This window comes from Pristiophorus japonicus, chromosome 20, assembly GCF_044704955.1.
Source record: "Pristiophorus japonicus isolate sPriJap1 chromosome 20, sPriJap1.hap1, whole genome shotgun sequence".
Taxonomy (NCBI): Eukaryota; Metazoa; Chordata; class Chondrichthyes; family Pristiophoridae; genus Pristiophorus; species Pristiophorus japonicus.
Genome location: NC_091996.1, coordinates 5145787 through 5171071, shown reverse-complemented (window position 1 = coordinate 5171071; position 25285 = coordinate 5145787). Strand labels below are relative to the sequence as shown.

Here is a 25285-nt window from a genome sequence, read left to right as displayed (position 1 = left end):
CGGTCCTAAATGGCTTACCCCTTATCCTTGGACTGTGACCCCTGGTTCTGGACTTCCCCAACATCGGGAACATTCTTCCTGCATCTAACCTGGCCAATCGTGTCAGAATTTTATATGTTTCTATGAGATCCCCTCTCATTCTTCTAAACTCCAGTGAATATAAGCCTAGTCGATCCAGTCTTTCTTCATATGTCAGTCCTGCCATCCCAGGAATCAGCTTGGTGAACCTTTGCTGCACTTCCTCAATAGCAAGAATGCCCTTCCTCAGATTAGGAGATCAAAACTGAACACAATATTCAAGTTGTGGCTTCACCAAGGCCCTGTACAACTGCAGTAAGACTTCCCTGCTCCTGTACTCAAATTCCCTCGCTATGAAAGCCAACATGCCATTTGCTGCCTTCACCGCCTGCTGTACCTGCATGCCAACTTTCAGTGACTGATATACCATGACACCCAGGTCTTGTTGCATCTCCCCTTTTCCTTATCTGTCACCATTCAGATAATCTGCCTTCCTGTTTTTGACACCAAAGTGGATAACCTCACATTTATCTACATTATACTGCATCTGCCATGCATTTGCCCACTCACCTAACCTGTCCAAGTCCCCTGCAGCCTCCTCAAAGCTCACACCGCCACCCAGCTTAGTGTCATCTGCAAACTTGGAGATATTACACTCAATTCCTTCGTCTAAATCATTTATGTATATTGTCAATAGTTGGGGTCCCAGCACTGAACCTTGCGGTACCCCACTGGTCACTGCCTACCATTCTGAAAAGGACCCGTTTATTCCTACTCTTTGCTTCCTGTCTGCCAACCAGTTCTCTATCCATGTCAGTATATTACCTCCAATACCATGTGCTTTAATTTTGCACACTAATCTCTTGTGTGGGACCTTGTCAAAAGCCTTTTGAAAGTCCAAATACACCACATCCACTGGTTCTCCCTTGTCCACTCTATTAGTTACATCCTCAAAAAATTCTAGAAGATTTGTCAAGCATGATTTCCCTTTCATAAATCCATGCTGACTTGGACCTATGAGTCAGATGGTTATGATTTGAAGTCCCATTCCAGAGACTTGAGCACAAAAATCTAGACTGACACTCCTAGCGCAGTACTAAGGGAGCGCTGCACAGATTGGGGGGGGGGGGGGGAGGAGATGGAGGGATGGATGGATAAGGCGTTAAACTGAGATCCCGTCTGCTCTCTCGGGTGGATGTAAAAGATCTCACGGCACTATTCAAAGAAGAGCAGGGGAGTTGTGGTTTCCCTCAACCAACATCTTTTTTTTTAAATGGCGTATTTGGTCATTTATCACATTGCTGTTTGTAGGAGCTTGCTGTGCACAAGTTGGCTGTCCTGTTTCCCTACATTAACAACAGTGACTACGCCTCAAAAGTATATCCTGAGGTTGTAAAAAGTGCTTTATAAATACAAGTTTGTTGTTTCTTTCCCTCAACCGTTTACTGACTCTTTGCTGACTCTTCCTCCTTTCTCCCTCCCCCACCATTCACTAATGATCACCCTGTGAACCATTCTGAGATGTGTTTGCGCAAAATGAACGTGATGTATCTTGTTTATTTTAAATACATTAGTGACTTTGTTAAAATAGTGAATAGAAGAAGTCCACATGAATGCATTAACCGATGCTTTGCAGATACGGCACTGAGGAATGCACCCCACTCCTGTACAGTTAAACTAATGGGTCACAAATACCACAGCAAATTAATGTCTGTAGAAAATCCATAGATTTTTCTAGAAAGAGCCAGTGAGGGCCTGACGCTGCCACCTTCCATTACTGTTAACCCTTTTCGTAGAGTACAGTTAATGCTCGGGCTTAGAGAATCATAGAAACTTACAACACAGAAGGAGGCCATTTCGGCCCATTGTGTCCGCGCCGGCCGACCAAGAGCTACCCAGCCTGATCCCACTTTCCAGCCCTCGGTCCGTAGCCCTGTAGGTTACAGCACTTCAGGTGCACGTCCAAGTACTTTTTAAATGCAATGAGGGTTTCTACCTGTACCACCCTTTCAGGCAGTGAGTTCCAGACCCCCACCACCCTCTGGGTGAAAAACATTCTCCTCAACTCCCCTCTAATCTTTCCACCAATTACTTGAAATCTATGCCTCGTGGTTATTGACCTCTCTGCTAAAGGAAATAGGTCCTTCCTATCCACTCTATCTCAGCCCCTCGTAATTTTATACACCTCAGTTAAATCTTCCCTCATACTCCTGCTCCAAAGAAAACAACCCCAGCCTATCCAATCTTTCCTCATAATTAAAATTCTCCAGTCCAGGCAACATCCTCATAAAGCTCCTCTGTACCCTCTCTAGTGCACATCTTTCCTGTAATGTGGTGACCAGAGCTATGTGCAGTACTGTAGCTGTGGCCTGACTAGTGTTTTAATATGTAGTGTTATTTACATATTCAAAAGGTTTTTATTGGTGCAGAGTAAAAAAAAAATAAAGATTTATAGAAAAAATAAACCTCTCGAGTCACCAAGTGGCTCAGTACCCGGTGTATTTTCTCCTGCAAACCATCAAGTATCCTTAACTCTCAATACGTGGATCTTTTCTTTCATACGATATATGTAACAAATAGTGAATATTGTTGATTTTTTTTTGGAATAAGCTAAAAAATCTTGCTAAAAGTATGTGCATCAGTAACTTGCCTTCTTGAACTTCTATGTGCGATCTCCAGTGTTCAATGCAAATGGTGTATGTTTGTATAATTTACTGACTTGATGCTCTTTTAAGGCTGAAATGACCAGATCTGACTGGAAGAAATCAAAAGAAGCCAGTGAGTGTTTAATTTTTGTGTTGCATTATATTTTATTGTGTTGTTGCTGTCTTTATTCCAGTTTGAATGGATTTTTCCCTCTTGCATTTTGTTTTACTCATCACCCTGCATCTTCCTGTAGCCAGGAGTCGTCGATAGCTTCTACCAGCTTTTTCTTTGCAGCATCTCGACGTAGCGCTCCATGTACAGTATGTTCCTGATACGTAAACTAGAGAACTAGAGGTGGTCCACAACTCGGCTGCCCATGTCCTAACTCGCACCAAGTCCTGCTCACCCATCACCCCTGTGCTCGCTGACCTACATTGGCTCCCAGTTAAACAAAGCCTCGATTTCGAAATTCTCATCCTTATTTACAAATCCCTCCATGGCCTCTCCCCTCCCTGTCTCTGTAATCTCCTCCAAACCCACAACCCCCGCCCGCCCGAGATGTCTGCGTTCCTCTAATTCTGCCCTCCTGAGCGTCCCCAATTGTAATCGCTCAACAATTCACAACCGTGCCTTCTCTAGCCTGGGCCTCAAGCTCTGGAACTCCCTGCCTAAACCTCTCCGTCTCTCTTTCCTCCTTCAAGACGCTCCTTAAAACCTACGTCTTTGACCGAGCTTTTGGTCACCGTCACTAATTTCTACTTGTGCGACTCGGTGTCATGTTCTTTATCTCATAATACTCCTGTGAAGCACCTTGGGACATTTCACCATGTTAAAGGTGCTATATAAATGCAAGTTGTTGATGTCATTTACGAGAGGCATTGAGACAAGACCAGCCAGTTCCCCACTGTCGAGAGAAGATAAAGTAGGAGGGAGCGACCTCCCAGGCTGTTCTTGTCGCTTCCTACTGGTCCAGGGTGGTATTGGCAAATATCTACCAGCTAGTTACCTGTCTGGGTAAAAGCAGAAAATGCTGGAAATCTCAGTGGGTCAGGCAGCATCTGTGGAGAGAAACAGAGTTAACGTTTCGGGTCTGTGACCCTTCGTCAGAACTCCTCTAATTCTGCCCTCTTGAGCATCCCTGATTATAATCGCTCAGTTATTGGTGGCTGTGCCTTCTGTTGCCTAGGCTCCAAGCTCTGGAACTCCCTGCCTAAACCTCTCTGCCTCTCTACTCCTCTTTCCGCCTTAAACTCTTGAAGAAACTTGAGAAACAAAGGGCAGAGGAAGGGTTCTGACAAAGGGTCATCTACCTGAAACGTTAACTCTGTTTCTCTCTCCATAGATGCTGCCCTAACCCGCTGAGATTTCCAGCATTTTCTGTTTATATTTCAGATTCCAGCTTCCGCAGTATTTTGCTTTTGTACCTGTCTGGGTAGTTGGGTACAGGGTACAGCCTTCGGTGACCCTCAACAAGAGAGCTTGGAGGAGCAGGCAGCATTCTGCAAGAGTGCTAATTTGTAAAATGGTATTAAAGGCACTGCGTCATCAAAACTGGTGGTGGTGGAGTAGCCGGACTGCTTGTGGAGAAGCATGCAATTTCTCTGCAACTCAAAGCGTGTTAAAATAGAATTTAAATGCACAAACTCCAGTGTGGTGAGTTATATGATGGTTTGGAAAGTGCAGCCTGTGGTGCAAAAATCTGTTAACCCTCGATTTCCCTTCTTGTCTCCAGGGAAACAGGAGCTAAAACGGCTGAAAGAACTTAAACTCTTGAAGAAACTTGAGAAAGAAAGAGCAGAGAAAGAGAAAGCTCAGAAAGATCCAGAGGGGGAAAAAGAAGAGAAAGGTACAACAAAAAATCTGTTTTAAAACATTGTAAATATGAAAGAAAGAGAGAAAGGAAGACTTGCATTTCTATAGAAACATAGAAACATAGAAAATAGGTGCAGGAGTAGGCCATTCGGCCCTTCTAGCCTGCACCGCCATTCAATGAGTTCATGGCTGAACATTCAACTTCAGTACCCCATTCCTGCTTTCTCGCCATACCCCTTGATCCCCCTAGTAGTAAGGACCTTTTCAGCCAATGAATTACTTTTTGAATTACTGTTGTAGGAAACGCGGCAACCAAATTGTGCACAGCAAGCTCCCACAAACAGCAATGTGATAATGACCAGATAATCTGTTTTCATGTGAAGTTGATTTGCGGGACAAATATTGGCCAGAACTCCCCTGCTCTTCTTCGAAATATTGACGTGGATCTTTTACGTACACCCGAGAGTGCAAACGCTGCCTCGGTTTAATGTCTCATCTGAAAGACGTCGTATCCGGCGCCCCCTCAGTGCTGGCCCTCGGAGAGCGCGGCGCCCCCTCGGGGCTGGCCCTCGGGCAGCGCGGAGCCTCCTCGGTGCTACACTGGGAGTGTCAGTCTAGATTTTGTTCTGAAGTCTCTGGAGTGGGACGTAAACCTACAAACTTCTGACTCGTGTGAGAGTGCTGCCCAGTGAGTCATGGCTGACACAATGGGGATAAAACCCCTAAAACAACACACATTTGACGTATTCTCCTGTGTTTCCTGCCGCCTTTGGTTTTCCTGTGTCACTCACCAGGTCCCAGATGAGTGGGTGGGCAGGGAGCTTCATGCTGTTCTCAGCTAGGAAGAGGTGCCCCTACACAGGACCACCTTTTTCCCTTCAAGAGGGGCTTGCCTCGTGGGGCAAATCTGAGCATGTCCCATCTCACAGTACTTTCTACTGTGGCATCACGAGTGGTTTATATATAGATAATGTTATGAATAAAAGCCACAAAAATGTGGTTAAGAAGGAACTTGCACTCATTTTTAACCTGATCAGTTAAAAGCACCAACAACTGAGCCAAGATGATACTTGATGTTTTATTTTTAAAAAGCTGGGTATATGTTCTATAGCTTAGTAGTTAGAGCTTGTTTTCAGTTTAAGGGCAGAAAATCCTGGAATTAATGTGAATGACCTGCAGATGAGTCATTAAACGAATCTGTGTTCTGGTGATTCAAATTTTTTTATTCGTTCATGGGATCTGGGCATTGCTGGCAAGGCCAGCATTTATTGCCCATACCTAATTGCCCCTTGAACCGCTGCAGTCCGTGTGGTGAAGGTGCTCCCACAGCGCTGATAGGGAGGGAGTTCCAGGATTGTGACCCAGCGACGATGAAGGAACGGCCGATTTATATTTCCAAGTCAGGGTGGTGTGTGACTTGGAGGGGAACGTGAAGGTGGTGGTGTTCCCACGCGCCTGCTGCCCTTGTCCTAGGTGACCGAGGTCGCGGGTTTGGGAGGTGCTGTCGAAGAAAAATCCATGGCGAGATTCGAAGAAGAGCATGGAGTCAACATTCCTTCCTCAACACCACCGAAAATACAGTGTAACTTTCCACATTGTTGGATCTTGCTGTGTGGGGAAACAAACTGCTGCTGTGTTTGTCTGCAGTACGTGGCTGCACTTCAGAAGTAATTACTTGAATGTAAAACGCTTTTGAGACATTTCAGAAGATATAAGGTGCTATACAAGTTTTAAATCTTGGTAGGACGAACAGCTGGGAGTAACAATGATGAATTTTTTCCACATTTTTGCCCAGTTGGTGGCTTTGCAGCAGCTTTGGCCTGTCCCCCAGACAGTGCGTGACACAGACACAGCTGCCATAAGATCTCTCTACCTTATGGAGGCCAGCAGAGCTGGATTAGGAACACCGAAAAATCAAAATAGAACATTTTAGTTGTTGTGCTATAGCCATACAAAGCCCTGGTTAGATCACACCTGGAGCACTGTGAGCAGTTCTGGGCACCACACTACAGGAAGGATATTGACCTTGGAGGGAGTGCAGCGTAGGTTTTCCAGAATGATACCTGGACACCAAGGGTTAAATTACGAGGAGAGATTGCACAAACTAGGATTGTATTCCCTGGAATTTAGAAGTTTAAGGGGTGATCTGATCGAAGTTCTCACGATATTCAGGGGGACAGATAGGTTAGATAGAGAGAAACTATTCTCGGACTAGGGTGCATCGTCTAAAAAAATTAGAGTCGGGCCTTTCAGTAGTGAAATTAGGGAACACTTCTAAACACACAGGGTGGCAAAAGTTTGGAAGTTTCTTCTGCAAATGGCAATTGATGCTGGGTCAATTGTTGATTTTAAATCTGGGATTGATAAATTTTTGTTAACCAAATATTAACGGATATGGGGCAAAGGCGGGTATATGGAGTTAGGTCGCAGATCAGCCGTGGTCTCATTGAATGGCAGAGCAGACTCGAGGGGCTAAATGTCCAAACTCCTGTTCCTATGTTTTCACAAATTGAATAATTGTTTAAAACATTTACCTGAAGGAATGATGGTTGGAAATGTTATATTTAAAACAAATTAACACTGGCAACTTGAGGTTTGCTCCTTAGACCATGCCATGGAGAATCAAACCTGCACTCCATCACTCTGACACTGATTGTTCAATGGTTCTGTATGTTTAACCACTTTTGATCTGTACTGACCATCTCATTTGTATTTTCTAGGTCGTCTGTATACTGTTACTGTGGCGTTACCAGGGTCAGTACTGGACAATGCTCAATCTCCAGAGCTCCGGACATACTTGGCTGGACAGATAGCCCGTGCTTGCACTGTGTTCTGTGTGGATGAAATTGTAGTCTTTGATGAGCAAGGAGAAGATGCAAAGTAAGATCGCTCGTTAGCCTTAATTATTCATACACTGTTACAAACCGATCTGGCCTTTACACATTTAATTCTGCTAAATACGAAAAGTTCTTTCGAACATTTAATGTTCTAAAGTTGTTAATTCCAACTTTACCTTCACTACCTTGGAGTCCTGGCCACTATGCGAGCTCTATGCGTTTGTTTCTTGTGCACGTGGTAAAATGGCAGTTCTCTGCTCTAGTTGATTCAGCCCTCCTGCTGTGTACATAGGTATAATGTATGTACCTGTGAGTATGCTCATATGATGGTAGAGCTGTTGATTGGCAAAGTTCCCAGTCAATTTGTAAATTTGAGGTTTCTAGTGCCCTTAACAAAAGGGGGCACTTGATTTAAAGTTATTTTAAAATAGTTCTAGAGCTGTTGAGTTGGGATGGCTTGGCCAGTCACGTGATGCTCACAAGACTCAATAAAACCCCGGCCAGTTGGGTTCGGAGGACCTACAATGAGGCAGGTGGTTGAGCTTGGTGGATGAACTGGTAATGTGTAGTGTGATTGTTAAACCATTTGCTAATAAGCCAACTAATTCTTAATAGCAATGTGTTGCTATGAATTCTTATGCAAAGAACCAATGAAGCAATAGGAAGGAAAAGGAGGAGGCCATTCAGCCCCTTGAGCCAGTTCTGCAATTCAATTAGATCACGGCTGATCTGTGCCTCAATTCCATTTACTCACATACTCCATATCCCTCGATACCCTTGCCCAGCAAAAAAAATTATCGATCTCCGTCTTCAAATTTCCAATTGATCCACAGCCTTTTGGGGGAAATAATTCCAGACTTCTACTACCCTTTGTGTGGAAGAAGTGCTTCCTGATTTCCCTCTTAAATGGCCCAGCTCTAATTTTAATCCTTGTTCCGGATTCCCCACCAGAGGAAATCATTTCTCTTACCCACCCTATCGAATCCATTTAATATTTTAAACACCAATCAGATCACTCCTCAATCTTCAAAACTCAATGGAATTCAAGCCAAGTTTATGCAACCTGTTCTCATGGTTCCTCCTCTAGTTATCTTAGAATGTTTAATAGGGAGCTGACTGAGGAATTATGAACAAGACAATACTGTTAGTGCACAGATTTTCAACATGCATCGGTAGACTTTTGGAGGCCTATGATTTCTGTTCATTTGTTGTAGGATTTCTACATTTCTCTGTATTTAACTTATTTCTATTGCTGTACACTAATTTTTAAAAATTCTGCAAGGATAGCATTGCTTTCCATTGGGAAACAGATATTGTCTTTCAAAATTAAAACAGAAAATGCTGAAAATCTCAGCAGGTCAGGCAGCATCTGTGGCGAGAGAAACAGAGTTCACGTTTCAGGTCGATCCCTCTTCGTCAGAGCGAAGGGTCACAGACCTGAAATATTAACTCTGTTTCTCTCTCCACAGATGCTGCCTGACCCGCTGAGTGTTTCCATCATTTTCTGTTTTTATTTCAGATTCCAGCATCCGCAGTATTTTGCTTTTGTCTTTCAGAAGATAGGGCAGGGACCAATGTTCCCTCTAATTTAATTGTGCGCGGTCCCGTTAAATTTGTTGTGCAGCCGCGCACGCACGGTCATCTTTTCCAGCAACAACAGCTGGTGAGCGTCCTGCACGGGACCTCCCGGTCGGTATCTGGCTGCATACCTTCGGGGAAACATTGGCAGGGACCCCTGAGAGTGTGCCTGTATTTGCAAGGGGGCCTCCCACTCAGCCACATTTAAAAAGGAGCATGTTAGTGGAACCTGGGTCAGAGCTGGTGTATAATGTGGGGAAACTTTGTAGAGAAGGAATGAAGTGAGAGAGGGGGGGGGGGAAATTACTGGGTGTGTTGGAAACCATCTTGTCCCAGGTGTTCCCCTGGATTTTAGATTATTTCTGTGGTTTGAGACCAAAGCAGGTTCCATAATAGTGGATTTTTTTACACATAGTTAATGGCCTGGAAATCCCGGCCTCCCCGGGTCCGTACGGAGTTTTTACAGACCCGGGAAGGCATCGGAAAAGCCGGTTTTCAGTGCGCAATGCGCATGCGCTGAAAACCGGCTTTTCCGATCTGTCAAGTTTCTGGCTTGACAGATCTCGCGTATATCGGGAGCGAGGACATTTGCAAAGGCAAGATTGCAGGATCTACGCATATCTTGCCCAGCAAATGTCCTGAAAATTCTTGCACCTGATAAAAGCAGGCGCATTGCCTACTTTTACAGGCATGAGAGTTTTAAAACACACAAAAACATTGCAAAATAACATTTTAAAAACACGTTGTTAAAAAAAACCCTCCCCACTATGGTAAGTTTATTATAAACCATAATTTAAAAAGTTTTTTAAAAATTGGAAAAATAGATATTTTTAAAATGCATAAATAATAATTTAAATTAATAAAAATATGTTGTGTATGTTTTCTATCTTTTATTATTGGTTATTAGTGTTTTGGGGGGGTTTCTCATTCATAATAATGGGAACTCCAACTTACGGAGTTCCCATTATTATGAATGAGAATATACTGCGTCTGATTGGCTGCCCGGAGCCATGTGACTCTAGGCCTGCGCACGTCCTGACGTGCATGCGCTGCGATGCGCAGTCAGGAGAGGCCTCAGGATTGGGATCTCGTGTGGCCGCAGCAGCTTCAGGTAGGTGGGCATCTTTTTTCTAAAATCCATTCGCACACTCGCGGAAAGGAGAAACCGGGATTTCTGGGCCGATAACAGCAACTTGCATTTATATAGCGTCTTTCCCAAGTGTTAGTCACTTGAATGCTGCGTAGAATATGGAAACTCGGGTTTTATTTAGAGTGCTGGCTTGGAACTCATGATGTGTCTGTGTAATTACAGGAGCGTAGAAGGTGAATTCCGTGGAATTGGGAAAAAAGGACAAGCTAGTGTGCAGCTTGCGCGGATCCTGCAGTACCTCGAGTGTCCACAGTAAGTCACTGGAGCAGAAATGTACCATTAACCCTTTTTTTAAAAAAAATGAGCGCTACACCAACAGCACCGTGCATTTTTATAGCGTCTTTAACATGGCAAAATGTCCCAAAGGCGCTTCACAGATGTGGAATCAGTCAAATTGACACCGAGCCGAAGGGGGAGATATGAAGAGGGAAGACTTAAGAGCTTGATCAGGATTTTAAGAAGCATCTTAAAGGATGTGATTCAGGCGGTGATGTTTAGGGAGGGAGTTCCAGATCTTGGGGCCTACACGTCTACTAGGAGTTGGTTGGAAAGTGTCCGAAGCTCATGTAACTAAAGATCGTTATAGCCAGCAAGGGGGGGGGGGGAACTTTCACTTCATAGAAAAAAAGACTTAGATTTATATAGCGCCTTTCACGACCACCGGACGTCTCAAAGCGCTTTACAGCCAATTAAGTACTTTTTGGAGTGTAGTCACAGTTGTAATGTAGGGAATGCGGCAGCCAATTTGCATACAAGCAAGCTCCCACAAACAGCAGTGTGATGACGACCGGATAATCTGTTTTTTTGTTATGTTGATTGAGGGAAACGCATTGGCCCCAGGACACCGGGGATAACTCCCCTGCTCTTTTTCGCAATAGTACCTTGGGATCGTTTACGTCCACCTGAGAGGGCAGAAGGGTCCTCGGTTTAACGTCTCATTCGAAAGACGGCACCTCCGACAGTGCAGCGTCCCTCAGCACTGCACTGGAGTGTCGGCCTAGATTTTTTTTGTGCTCAAGTCCCTGGTGTGGGACTTGAACCCACAACCTTCTGACTCAGGCGAAAGTGCTGCCCACTGAACCACGGTTGACGCTGACAATTATATGATTGTCCAAATTCTTTTCTTTATATTTTAAGGTACTAGGGCCGTTTTCTCCGTGAATCCTCACCGTTGCAGAACCTCGCTCATTGGTAGAGCCCGTCAATTTTCTGCCCATTGGATGGATTTATTGATGGGGGCTCTCAGTGGGTGAGACTCCGTGCCAGGAGTGTGTGCTTGAAGAATCCACCCGACCATCCATCACTTCTGATTCTTGCCTCGTGTTGATGCTCCTTTTAATCTACATATTGATTGGACTAACCAAACTGGTAGAAATACGCTGGAGGAGGATTTCCTGGAGTGTATAAGGGATGGTTTTCTAGACCAATATGTCGAGGAATCAACTAGAATCTGGCCATCCTAGACTGGGTGTTGTGTAATGAGAGAGGATGAATTAGCAATCTTGTTGTGCCAGGCCCCTTGGGGAAGAGTGACCATAATATGGTAGAATTCTTTATTAAGATTGAGAGTGACACAGTTAATTCAGAGACTAGGCTCCTGAACTTAAAGAAAGGTAACTTCGATGGTATGAGACGTGAATTGGCTAGAATAGACTGCCGAATGATACTTAAAGGGTTGATGGTGGATAGGCAATGGCAGACATTTAAAGATCACATGGATGAACTTCAACAATTGTACATCCCTGTCTGGCGTAAAAATAAAACGGGGAAGGTGGCTCAACCGTGGCTAACAAGGGAAATTAAAGATAGTGTTAAATCCAAGGAAGAGGCATATAAATTGGCCAGAAAAAGCAGCAAACCTGAGGACTGGGAGAAATTTAGAATTCAGCAGAAGAGTACAAAGGGTTTAATTAGGAGGGGGAAAATAGAGTATGAGAGGAAGCTTGCTGGGCACATACAAAATGACTGCAAAAGCTTCTATAGATATGTGAAGAGAAAAAGATTAGTGAATACAAATGTAGGTCCCTTGCAGTCAGAATCAGGTGAATTTATAATGGGGAACAAAGAAATGGCAGACCAATTGAACAAATACTTTGGTTCTGTCTTCACTAAGGAAGACACAAATAACCTTCCGGAAAGACTAGGGGACCGAGGGTCTCGCGAGAAAGAGGAACTGAAGGAAATCCTTATTAGTCAGGAAATTGTGTTAGGGAAATTGATGGGATTGAAGGTCGATAAATCCCCAGGGCCTGATAGTCTGCATTCCAGAGTACTTAAGGAAGTGGCCCTAGAAATAGTGGATGCATTGGTGGTCATTTTCCAACATTCTATTGACTCTGGATCAGTTCCTATGGATTGGCGGGTAGCGAATGTAACTCTGCTTTTTAAAAAAGGAGGGAGAGAGAAAACAGGGAATTATAGACCGGTTAGCCTGACATCGGTAATAAGAAAAATGTTGGAATCAATTATTAAAATTGTAATAGCAGCGCATTTGGAAAGCAGTGACAGGATCGATCCAAGTCAGCATGGATTTATGAAAGGGAAGTCATGCTTGACAAATCTTCTAATATTTTTTGAGGATGTAACTAGTAGAGTGGACAAGGGAGAACCAGTGGATGTGGTGTATTTGGACTTTCAAATGCTTTTGACAAGGCCCCACACAAGAGATTAGTGTGCAAAATTAAAGCACATGGTATTGGGGGTAATGTATTGATGTGGATAGAGAACTGGTTGGCAGACAGGAAGCAAAGAGTAGGAATAAACGGGTCCTTTTCAGAATGGCAGGCAGTGACTAGTGGGGTACCGCAAGGTTCAGTGCTGGGACCCCAACTATTTACAATATACATTAATGATTTAGACAAAGGAATTGAATGTAATATCTCCAAGTTTGCAGATGACACTAAGTTGGGTGACAGTGTGAGCTGTGAGGAGGATGCTAAGAGGCTGCAGGGTGATTTGGACAGGTTAGATGAGTGGGCAAATGCATGGCAGATGCAGTATAATGTGGATAAATGTGAGGTTATCCACTTTGGTGTCAAAAACAGGAAGGCAGGATATTATCTGAATGGTGACAGATTATGAAAAGGGAAGGTGCAACGAGACCTGTGTGTCATGGTACATCAAGTCATTGAAAGTTGGCATGCACGTACAGCAGGCGGTGAAGAAGGCAAATGGCATGTTGGCCTACATAGCTAGGGGATTTGAGTATAGGAGAAGGGAGGTCTTACTGCAGTTGTACAGGGCCATTGTGTTCAGTTTTGGTCTCCTAATCTGAGGAAGGACATTCTTGCTATTGAGGGAGTGCAGCAAAGGTTCACCAGATTAATTCCCGGGATGGCAGGACTGACATATGAAGAAAGACTGGATCGACTAAGCTTATATTTGCTGGAATTTAGAAGAATGAGAGGGGATCTCATAGAAACATATAAAATTCTGATGGGATTGGACAGGTTAGATGCAGGAAGAATGTTCCTGATGTTGGGGAAGTCCAGAATCAGGGGTCACAGCCTAAGGATAAGGAGTAAACCAATTAGGACCGAGATGAGGAGAAACTTCTTCACTCAGAGAATTGTGAACCTGTGGAATTCGCTACCACAGAAAGTTGTTGAGGCCAGTTCGTTAGATATATTCAAAAGGGAGTTAGATGTGACCTTTACGGCTAAAGGGATCAAGGGGTATGGAGAGAAAGCAGGAATGGCGTACTAAAGTTGCATGATCAGCCATGATCATATTGAATGGTGGTGCAGCCTTGAAGGGCCGAATGGCCTACTCCTGCACCTATTTTCTATGTTTCTATGTTTCGGTTTAGGAACATAAGAAATAGGAGCAGGAGTCGGCCATTTGGCCCCTCGAACCTGCTCCGCCATTCAATAAGATCATGGCCAATCTGATCTTGGCCTCAGCTCCACTTCCCCGCCCGCTCCCCATAACCCTTGACTCCCTTATCGCTCAAAAATCCTCGTCTATCTCCACCTTAAATATATTCAATTTTACTTGTAAAATGTACAGGGGCACTGGTTTGGTTAAAAGAAAACTGGAGTCTGGTTTGTAATGTAGATCATTTTAAACCTCTCTGTGATTAAGACTCACAGCTATAATGTGATATATCCTTTGTGTGTAACCAGGTACCTGAGGAAATCCTTCTTTCCAAAACACAAGGATCTGCAGTTTGCAGGTAAGCTGATCTGGAAAGCTGCTGTCCTGCTGATCTGTTGTGATTCCATCAGATAGCAACTCATCGGATGGATGGAGTTATAAAAAAAATGGAGTAAAATGTTATTCTCTTTAACCAGTCACTCCAATAAGAAAACCCGGGTGGGGGGGGGGGAATTACCACGGAATAGATTAACTGATTCTACCGATCGGTCAGATGGACAGACTGTTTGTCTGTTTGGTGTTGCCATCAACAAGTATAATCCCCAAATTTCATATGGCTATTTCACTCCAAAATATTCATATTTGGTAGCACATGAATGTTTAACTCACGGACTGACTGACGCACGCACTCACGCACGAACTGATTCCTGAACAACCACGTTGATGGGGAAATAAACATTTTCGTAACGGAAAGCTACACTGACTGCTTCACTGTAGGACTGCCAGAGTGCTGCACCACCTTTTAGATGAGATGTCCTCTCAGCTGGACTTAAAAGATCCCATGGCACTATTCAAAGAGCTAGGGAGTGCTCCCGCTGTCCTGGCTAAAATTTGTCACTCGACACCACCACCAACAACGGATTAACTGGTCGTTTATCTCTTGCTCTTTGCATCACCTTGGTGTCACATTTGCCTACATAACAACAAAAGTGCTTTGGCACATCCTCAGAATGCAAAAGGTGCTTTATAAATTCTGTAAATCCAATTATGAATTCAGGAGAAACTTCTTTACCCAGAGAGTGGTTAGAATGTGGAACGTGCTACCACAGGGAGTGGTTAAGAACATAAATAGGAGCAGGAGTAGGCCATTTGGCCCCTTGTGCCTGCTCCGCCATTCAATAAGATCATGGCTGATCTGATCTTGATCTCAACTCCACTTCCCTGCCCACTCTTCATAACCCTTGACTCCCTTATTGTTCAAAAATCTGTATCACTGCCATAAATATATTCAATGACCCAGCCTCCACAGCTCTCTCTGGTAGAGAATTCCACAGATTTACAACCTTCTGAGAGAAGAAATTCCTCCTCATCTCCGTTTTAAATGGGCAACCCCCTTATTCTGAAACTATGCCCCCTAGTTCTAGATTCCCCCACGAGGGGAAACATTCTCTCTGCATCTATCTTGTCAAGCCCCCTCATAATCTTAGACGTTTCACTAAGATCACCTCTCACTCTTCTAAACTCCAATGAGTACAGGTCCAACCTGCTCAACCTTTCTTCATAAGACAATCCCTTCATCTCAGGAATCAACCTCGTGAACTTTCTCTGAATTGCCTCCAATGCAAGTATATCCCTCCTTAACTAAGGAGACCAAAACTGTACACAGTACTCCAGGTGTGATCTCACCAACGCCCTGTACAGTTGTAGCAGGACTTCCCTGCTTTTATACTTCATCCTCCTTACAATAAAGTCCAACATTCCATTTGCCTTCCTATTTACTTGCTGTACCTGCATGCTAACTTTCTGTGTTTCTTGCAGAAGGACCCCCAAATCTCTCTGAACACTATGCTGTAAATTCTGACTTGTGTTCCAGGCCTCCTGAATCCGCTTGACAGCCCGCACCACATGCGGATAGACGAGGAATCCCCGTACCGCGAGGGTGTGGTTGTCGATCGCCCATTTAAGCCCCAGAAAGGATCATACGTCAACTGTGGCATGAGAAAGGTTTGTGCACAAGGATCCAAGTTCATTACAAACGCCGACTTGGAATTTGAATATTTGAAACGCATTCGGCCATAGCTTGGTAGCTCGTTTCTCAGTACTTGTACGCATACCATTCATGGATAGTGCTGTTAGGACACGATTGGCAGGAGAGCTGGCTAGTTTGTGAGATCCTGAGCAGATTGTGAATCACATCACACTGGTTGTGGGTTCAAGTCCCATTCCAGAGACTAGAGCACAAAAATCTAAGCCGACACTTCAGTGCAGTACTGAGGGAGTGCTGCACTGTCAGAGGTGACGTCTTTCAGCTGAGACGTTAAATCGAGGCACTATTTCAAAGAAGAGCAGGGGAGTTCTCCCCTGTGTCCTGGCCAATATTTATACCCCAATCAACATTTAAAAAAAAAAAACCCCAGTTTATCTGGTCATTATCACATTGCTGTTTGTGGGAGCTTGCTGTATGCAAATTGGCTGCCACGTTTCCTACATTATAACAGTGACTACACTTCAAAAGTACTTCGTTGGCTGTAAAGTGCTTTGGGATGTCCAGTGGTCATGAAAGGCGCTATATAAATCCAAGTCTTTACTGATGAAAGTTCATGCCATCATAAAATGATACCGCATAGGAGGCCATTCGGCCCATCGTGCCTGTGCCGGCTCTTTGAAAGATCTATCCAATTAGTCCCACTCCCCTGCTCTGCAAATTTCTTCCTTTGCAAACTTTACTGAGCAGGACCCTTCCACTTTCATTTTTCAACTTTTTGTTTCGTTAATTTAAATTAGGAAATACAGATTGACAGACAACTTCAAGCTGGTCTCCGGGTTACAGTTCGGCTACACAAGAGCGAAAACTCAGGTAAGAATGATCAGAACCCCACTGGTTATGTTTTCTGTTGTTATAACGTGAAAATGTATTCTAAAATAATGGTGGAACAAAGCTGATTTTGTGGAGTTCGACTTATGTAGGATTTGTAAATCGCTCCAGTATTTCCTCGATCACTAAAGTGTCAAGTAGAAAAAAAATCAAAAAGGCTGATGGAATGGTGACTTTTATAACTAGAGGGCTAGAATATAAAGAGGAGGAAGTTTTGCTGCAGCTGTACAAAGGCCTGGTTAGTACAGCCCTGGAACACTGTACAGTTCTGGGTAACGCACCTTAGCACTGGCCTTGGAAGGAGTCCCACACAGACTCACCAGAATATTACCGGGGCTCCCAGGGTTAGATTATGAGGAGAGATTACATAAACTAGGCTGGTGTTCCCTGCAATATAGAAGGTTAAGGGGCGATTTGATTGAGGTTTTTTTGATTTTGAAAGGAATCGATAGGGTAGATAGAGAGAAACTTGTTCCGCTTGTGGGGGAGTATAGGACAAGGGGACACAAACCTTCAAATCAGAGACCGGCTGTTCAGGGGAGAAGTTCGGGACACACTTCTTCACAGAGAGCATGGCAGAAGTTGGAACTCCCACAAAAAGCAGTCGATGCCCAGGGACAATTAATCAGGTTAAATCTGAGATCGATCGATCTTTGCTAGACAAAGAAATTAAAGGATATGGAGTCAAGGTGGGCGAATGGAGTTTGGATACAGATCAGCCATGATCTGATTGAATGACGGAACAGTCTCGAGGGGCTGAATGGCCTCCTGTTCTTGCGTTATTCCCATTCCCATTGGTGGAGCATTTTGGAACGTATTAAGCATGTCTCGATTTCAAAATTCTCATTCTTGTTTACAAATCCCTCCATGGCCTCACCCCTCCCTATCGCTGTAACCTCCTCCAGCCTCACCCCCGCCCCGAAATGTCTGCGCTCCTCAAATTCTGCCCTCCTGAGCATCCCTGATTATAATCGCTCAATCATTGGTGGCCGTGCCTTCAGCTGCCTGGGCCCCAAGCTCTGAAACTCCTGCCCCAAACCTCTCCGCCTCTCTACCTCTCTTTCCTCCTTTAAGACGCTCCTTAAAACCTACCTCTTTGACCGAGCTTTTGGTCACCTGCACTAATTCCTTCTTGTGTGGCTCGATGTCAAATTTATTTGTTTTGTCTTAAAACACTGCTGTGAAGTGCCTTGGGATGTTTACTATGTTAAAGGTGCTATATAAATACAAGTTGTTGTATGATTTGGTGCAAGAGGAGGCCATTCAGCTCAACGGATTCAAGTATGTTTTTCCTCCGGTGACATTTGTTTAGTCTTGGTTTTCTGGTAATTAGTAAACATTTTGAATTGTCTTGTCAGAATGTACTGAATTGAAATAGGTTCTAATCCGATAAGATATTGCAGGGTCCTTTGTCTTGGATTCACTGTCCTCCTGCGAGAGAGGTGCACCTCTTAATGCTCCCTGTGATCCTGATGCAGCCCTTTTTTTATGGTTTCAGAGAGCAACGTTTTGAAGGGCACAGTTGTTGCACCTCACGCTCCCCGGACGGAGTCTGCTGTGTACTGGGGTTACACAGTGCGACTTGCTTCGTGCCTCAGTGAGTTCTAAATCTTCCTTAGAATCTCAGTAGCGTTACTGTACCAAAGGTTAAGGAAAAGTTTAGACGGGATTTTTTTTTAAAGCCCGACTCTGCGTTTTTGTAGGTGCTGTGTTTACAGAGTGTCCATTCAAGGATGGCTACGATCTCTCGATTGGTACATCTGAACGAGGGTCAAACATCGACAACGCTACACTTCCTTCATTCAGGTAAGGCTTGTCATCATCAGCTCGTGAGCAGCCTGCGCGGGACCTCCCGATTGACGCACAGCCCCGCGCCTTAGGGGAATATTGATTACCAGTTCCTGCAGAAAGAGTGTTAAAAACCACATTTTAGTTGTAGTTTTTTCATTCGTTTCCTGTTCTTTAAGTTTTTCTTCATCCCTCTCCCCAACTTCTGTCTGAGGCTGAATCACGCGGTTCGCAACCTTGCTGTCTTATTAGCTTTCGACCACACATTCACAGCATAACTAAAACTGCCTATTTCCACCTCCGTAACATCGCCCGTCTCTCTCTTGCCTCAGCTCATCCGCTGCTGAAGCCCTCATCCATGCCTTTCTTATCTCTAGACTTGACTATTCCAACGCACTCCTGGCTGGCCTCCCACACGCTACCCTACGTAAACTAGAGGTGATCCAAAACTCGGCTGCCTGTGTCCTAACTCGCACCGAGTCCCGCTCACCCATCACCCCCTGTGCTCACTGACTACATTGGCTTCCGATTAAGCAATGCCTCGATTTCAAAATTCTCGAGTTTATTTTCAAATCCCTCCATGGCCTCGCCCCTCCCTATCTCTGTAATCTCCTCCAACCTCACAACCCCCGAGATGTCTGCGCTCCTCTAATTCTGCCCTCCTTGAGCATCCCTGATTGTAATCGCTCCACCATTGGTGGCCGTGCCTTCTGTTGCCTGGGCCCCAAGCTCTGGAACTCCCTCCATAAACCTCGCCGCCTCTCTACCTTTCTTTCCTCCTTCAAGATGCTCCTTAAAACATCTCTCTTTGACCAAGCTTTTGGTCCCCTGCGCTAATTTCTATTTGTGCGTCTCGGTGTCAAATTTTTTATATCTCAGTATTCCTGTGAAGCGCCTTGGGACATTTCACTACGTTAAAGGCACTATATAAATGCAAGTCGTTGTTTTTTTAGCCTTGCTTTTCCCTCCCGCCTCTCTCTTTCTCACCCCCCACCACCAGTAAACAGTGATAGAACTCTTCCTCTGCACCACTTTCTCTGAGATGAATTGTCATATTTCAAGCAGGAGGTAACCATCTCACCCGCCCATCCGAAATGTTAATAAAACAGTGTGTACAGACATCACACTCCAGATGCCAGTTTGTTTTGAGAAAAAACAAGATGATCTGCACCTGAAACTGACTTGAACCTTTCCCAATCTGCAAGAATTCCTGACCTAACAACATTTAAACTCTAATTCGCCTCGGCCTCTGTCTATTAGACATTGGCTTACTTTCTCTTCTTAAGGCTACAGTCGTTTCCAATCTGAAGAGAAACGTCCACAGCAACAAAAAATAGCTTCTAATTAACCATAAAGTAACCTTGTAGCTTTAAACGTACAAGCCGTCTTACATGCTGACCAGCCTTCAGCAGCAGGAGAACACTGCATGCTCCCATCCTTATAAAAGCGTACATCTTAACTGTGAGCAATGCCACAGGAGATCTGCTCACCACTTATAACATTGATTCTCCTTCAGATTCCAGGATTGTTTCTACTCCCTTTCTGTAACCCTTCAGAGTTTCCTGTTACACTGTGTCCCTAATAATATAGCAATGTGTTTTAAGATAGAGGCCACCATCTGTGGTCAGCCTGAGGATTTCTCTAACTGCTGATAGAGATACTCTTTACCGGTCTGGCAATGCCTCAAATTTAAAATTCTCGTCCTTGTTTTCAAATCCCTCCATGGCCTCGCTAATCTCTCTAATCTCCTCCAGCCCCACAACCCCCCCGAGATCTCTGCGTTCCGCCAATTCTGGCTTCTTGTGAATCCTCAACTTCTAACACCCTATTATTGGCAGCCACACCTTCAGCTGCTTAAGCTCTGGAATTCCCTCCCTAAACCCCTCCGCCTCTCTCTCCTCCTTTAAGATGCTCCTTAAAACCTACCTCTTTGACCAAGTCTGGACTAATATCTCCTTATGTGACTCGGTGTCAATTTTTGCCTGCGAAGTGTCTTGGGACCTTGTACTGTCGTTAAAGGTGCTATATAAATGCAAATTGCTGTTGTTAAATGACACCATTCTAGAATTTCTTTGCTTTCTTTCATTTCCTTTTCCAAACCCCCCCCCCAACGCAGACTGTGGGAAAGTCTTGAACGCATCCACACAATCTCAGGGCTGAAATTCAGTGATGTTCAGTGGATCTGGATCTCAAACCCTACACAGTAACTGCTAGATTATGGTTTCTGTTAAAACTGCAATAGTTGTTAAGATGGCAGATTGATTTTTAAAAGGGTTTCACAGTTTTGCCATCTGCATTTTAACCATGTAATTCCTTTTTTAATTCGTTCCTGGGATGTGGGTGTTGCTGGCAAGGCCGGCATTTATTGACCACCTCTGAAGGTGGCACTCGAGGAGGTGGTGGTGAGCCGCCGCCTTGAGCCGCTGCAGTCCGTGTGGTGAAGGTGCTCCCACACAGTGCTGTTAGGGAGGGAGTTCCAGGATTGTGGCCCAGCAACGATGAAGGAACGGCCGATATATTTCCAAGTCGGGATGGTGTGTGACTGGGAGGTGAACCTGGAGGTGATGGTGTTCCCATGTGCCCCACTGCTCTTGTCCTTCTAGGTGGTTGAGGTCACGGGTTTGGGAGGACCATCGTTCGGTCGTTTTACGTATATAGCAGAGACAAATCCTGTAACGTTTTTCTCCCTGCTTTAGGCACATGTTGGTGATGTTTGGTGGTCTTCAGGGGCTTGAGGCGAGTGTAGACGCTGACCAAAACCTCAGTCTTGCAGATCCCAGCGCCCTCTTTCACCATTACCTGAACACCTGTCCCGGCCAGGGCAGCCGTACCATCCGCACTGAGGTATGTAACGTAGGGAATGTTTATACTCGTATATAAATCAATTTATGGAGTGTGTAAAGTTTCAGAATTACAGGTCTACACAACGCACTCAACATCTAAAGCAAAGCCTTTTCTGGTATCTTTCTCCCCCCCCCCCCACACCCCACATTTCCCCTTCCGCTCAGCCCAGCGTACCCGTGTAATACTCAGACCGGCGAAACAATGGTCCAGACCATGAACTACTTCACTATCTACCATTATGACAGATATATTTGCATTGAGGAGCGAGTAGAGGCTTTAATACTGGTGCAGTTTGTTCGTGTATATTGCTGTGACTTAGTGTTTTGGAGACACTCGCAATCACTGATGTAATTTAAAACCCACATATGCAAATTTCAGTCACTTTAATAATTCACATAGTGCAGTCCCACTGAGTTCTGTCTTTTCTCTTTATGGAAGGGAAGGAGAGAATAATCAAGAAAAATACATCACTGAGTATTTACAGCACTAAGTAGGGGTACGACAACAACTTGTATTTATATAGCGCCTTTAACATAGTGAAACGTCCCATGGTGCTTCACAGGAGTGTTATGCGATAAAAATTTGACACCGAGCCAGCTGCATAAGTAGAATTTAGCATAGGTTAGTCAAAGAGATAGGTTTTAAGTAGTGTCTTGAAGGAGGAAAGAGAGGCGGAGAGGTTTAGGCAGGGAGTTCCAGAGCCTGGGGCCCAGGCAACAGAAGGCATGGCCGACACTGGTTGAGCGATTATAATCGGATGCTCAGGAGGGCAGAATTAGAAGAGTGCAGACATCTCGGGGTGGAAGAGAACAGTTGTAGGAGATTACAGAGATAGGGAGGGACCAGGCCATAAAGGGATTTGTAAACGAGGATAAGAATTTTGAAATCGAGGCATAGTGGTTATGTTGCTGGACTAGTAATCCAGAGGCCTGGAGTAGTAATCCGCAGACACGAGGTCAAATCCCACCATGGCAGCTGGGGAATTTAAATTCAGTTAATTAAATAAATCTGGAACTAAAAAGTTAGTATCGGTAACTGTGACCATGGAATTGTTGTAAGAACCCACCTGGTTCACTAATGTCCTTTAGGGAAGGAAATCTGCCGTCCCTACCCAGTCTGGCCTATATGTGACTCCAGACCCACAGCAATGTGGGTGACCCTCAACTGACCCTCTGAAACAGACCAGTGAGCCACTCAGTCGTAACAAACTACTGAGGTCAGCACTGTGGGAGTACCTTCACCACAGCAGACTGCAGCGATTCAAGAAGGCACCACCTTCTCAAGGGCAAATAGGGATGGGCAATAAATGCCGGCCTTGCCAGCGACGCCTACATCCTGTAAACGAATACATTTTTTTAAAAATATATCTGCGAGTAGTTTGACCATCTCCTCCTGCAGTAATACGCTGCAGAAAGTGGCTTTTAGGTTTCACTGATTATTTCCGTAGTGTTCTGGTCCCTCTGTGCATGTGCCCCCGTTTTGGTACTGGGAAGTATTATCCGCCAACACCTTGATTTTAAAATTCTCATCATGGTAAAATCTCTCTCTGGCCTCACCCCTTCCTGTCTGAACTCGGCAGTGAGTGCGCTGTGAGTGCTCCTAACCTGGGAAGTTGAGCCCTGTCTGTTCTCTGAAAGCAATAGTGTTAGCACTGAGAGCTCTGGAGCCTGGCTGTCATGATGAATGGATCAAATTACACATTGCAAAGATCTTGATTACTCTCCTGCGGGCAGGATCTAATTATACAATCCAGGCAAACTGTTGGGTGTGTCTTGTCTTGTCCTCCAGGGGGACCAATCAGAAATCTGGTGTTGCAAATAGACATGACCGTTCAATTTTGCTGGCTGATCTTGCACCATTGGCAGCTCACTGTTGTGTGGGAACTATTGCCAGAATCAAGCTCGAACTGCCTCCCAACATCCCCTCAGGCTGTGATTGACAAACTTATTTCATGGCATACAGCTACATGCAAACCTCTGATTTGAACTCTGGTATTGACCTCGAGTCTTGCAGTTACTGTGCCAGTTTGGTGCGATTGAGAGTAAATTGCAGAGCTGAGATGAAATGGTGTGAAATTATGATTTTAACACACCATAATTTCAGATCGATCAAAAGACAATTTATTTTTGTTGTTTTTCAAAAAAAGTTTGATTGATTTGATGAGTTCAGTCAGAGAATGACAACTTTTAAATATTAATTTCTTCCATCTGGACAAGTCACCTGCTCCCAAGACTTGGTCGCTGCTGCTCTTAAATTGGGAGCGAGGATGACTTTCCCTCCCCCACTCAGGCTAGCTTCTCCCCCTGATCAATAGCTCATTATTTTGGGGGTTGAATTTTTCAGTGAATGGTGTTTTTTTCTGCCCTCTTCTTCTAGGAAGCTATTCTCATCACTCTGTCCGCATTACGACCAAAGATTGACACGGCAGTCGGAAGATCCACTTCTAGTTGAAAGCTGGAAATGTTTTGCAACGTGCTGCCTTTGAATCTGCCCGTGGAGTGGAGGACCATCACTCACTGGCCGTCGCACGAGCTCCTGTCTGACATCGGAGCCCACCCAGTCTCTCGAGATTGCAGAGATCCAACCCTGGCTTGTGATGCAGCAGCAGAAAGTGCTGCAACGTTTGTGGGGAGAGTCTGCAGTGTGTTTCCCAGTTTAAAAGGCGGCCTGAGAGAAGATTTGTCACACATACCTTCCAACAGTGAACCTGCAGCAATAATGACCATCATTCATCCTCGATGCAGTCCAGTAATTATTTCGAACCTGAGTCAGTGATTGATCATATCGCTGGCATTAATTAGGTACAATTATCCACTTCTGTGGTTTTCTGTCAGTCCCAGAATGAATGGTGGTAGAGATCAGACTTGTCTGTGGCCAAGATCGTTTCTTACTACCCAATACTCACAAAGCTTTGTGGCTGTGCAGCGGTCTGGAGCTCCCACACAGGTGGCTCACTGGTTTTTAAATAGGGAAAACCGCGCATGCTCAGTATTTTGAAGGGGCCGCACACCCAAAAAACATGAACATTGACCGCTGCATAGTGCCACAATTCAGGTGTTGTAGGCTGGTTATTGACCACAGACTGGGCGGTGTATTTTTATGATGAGTCGTGCCATTTATATGTCAAGTAAAGTTTTATTTTTTAAACTACGTTTCTCTTTTGTTACTGTTTTCAGTTGCAAATGTTTTTATTATTGGAAAACTTGTTACAGGTCAAGGGTCGGCCAATGACCATGCTGTAGAAAAGCATGATTCTGTACTTGATGATGCAGGTCAATTTTGATCGGAGTAACTGATTCCCATTTCCTCCAAACAGAACAAAGATTCATAACCCTCTGAGTGAAGAAATTCCTCCTTGTCTCAGTCTCACATGGCCAACCCCTTATCCTGAGACTATGTCCCCTAGTTCTAGACACTCCAGCCAGAGGAAACAACATCTACCCCTGTCAATCCCCTTCAGAATCTTGTATGTGTTTCAATGAGATCACCTCTCCCTTAGGCTCCAGAGAGTAATAGGCCCATTCTATGCAATCTCTCTGAAGAACCTTCATTGCACAGCCTCTAGGGTAAGTATATCCTCTCATTAGATAAGGAAACCAAAACTGTGCACAGTCCAGGTGTCGTCTGACCAAAGCCCTGTACAATTGTAGCAAAACTTCCTTACTCTTTTTTATACTCCAACATGCTATTTACCTTCCCAATTGCTTGCTGTACCTGCATGCTAACTGTGTTTCTTGCACAAGGACACCATACTGGGTCCAGCCTCAAAGTAATTACCGACAGAGTCGGGTATGCGCCCCCTTCATAGTTACCATAAGGCTGTCTTTTGTTCAGCTGGGTGGGGAGGGGCTAATGGTACGTTCTTGTATAAAATAAAGGGAATCGCTGACTCCACAAACCTGCTTGTCCAATCCCATCATG

At 44.6% G+C, this 25285-nt stretch overlaps 1 protein-coding gene across 2 annotated transcripts in view; it reads left to right on the top strand.

Moving 5' to 3' along the window:
• Positions 1-24511, top strand: part of spout1 (SPOUT domain containing methyltransferase 1) — a 28950-nt gene extending 4439 nt beyond the window's left edge. For both annotated transcript variants that reach the window (XM_070863679.1, XM_070863678.1), the window contains exons 2-12: positions 2754-2796; positions 4397-4510; positions 7197-7356; positions 10204-10293; positions 14166-14215; positions 15731-15861; positions 16642-16714; positions 18231-18329; positions 18436-18538; positions 21217-21364; positions 23741-24511. In XM_070863679.1, coding sequence (XP_070719780.1) covers positions 2760-2796; positions 4397-4510; positions 7197-7356; positions 10204-10293; positions 14166-14215; positions 15731-15861; positions 16642-16714; positions 18231-18329; positions 18436-18538; positions 21217-21364; positions 23741-23815 — 1080 coding nt within the window. In that variant the 5' untranslated portion in view covers positions 2754-2759 and the 3' untranslated portion in view covers positions 23816-24511. The remainder of the gene's footprint in view (positions 1-2753; positions 2797-4396; positions 4511-7196; positions 7357-10203; positions 10294-14165; positions 14216-15730; positions 15862-16641; positions 16715-18230; positions 18330-18435; positions 18539-21216; positions 21365-23740) is intronic.
• The last annotated feature ends 774 nt before the right edge of the window (positions 24512-25285 follow it).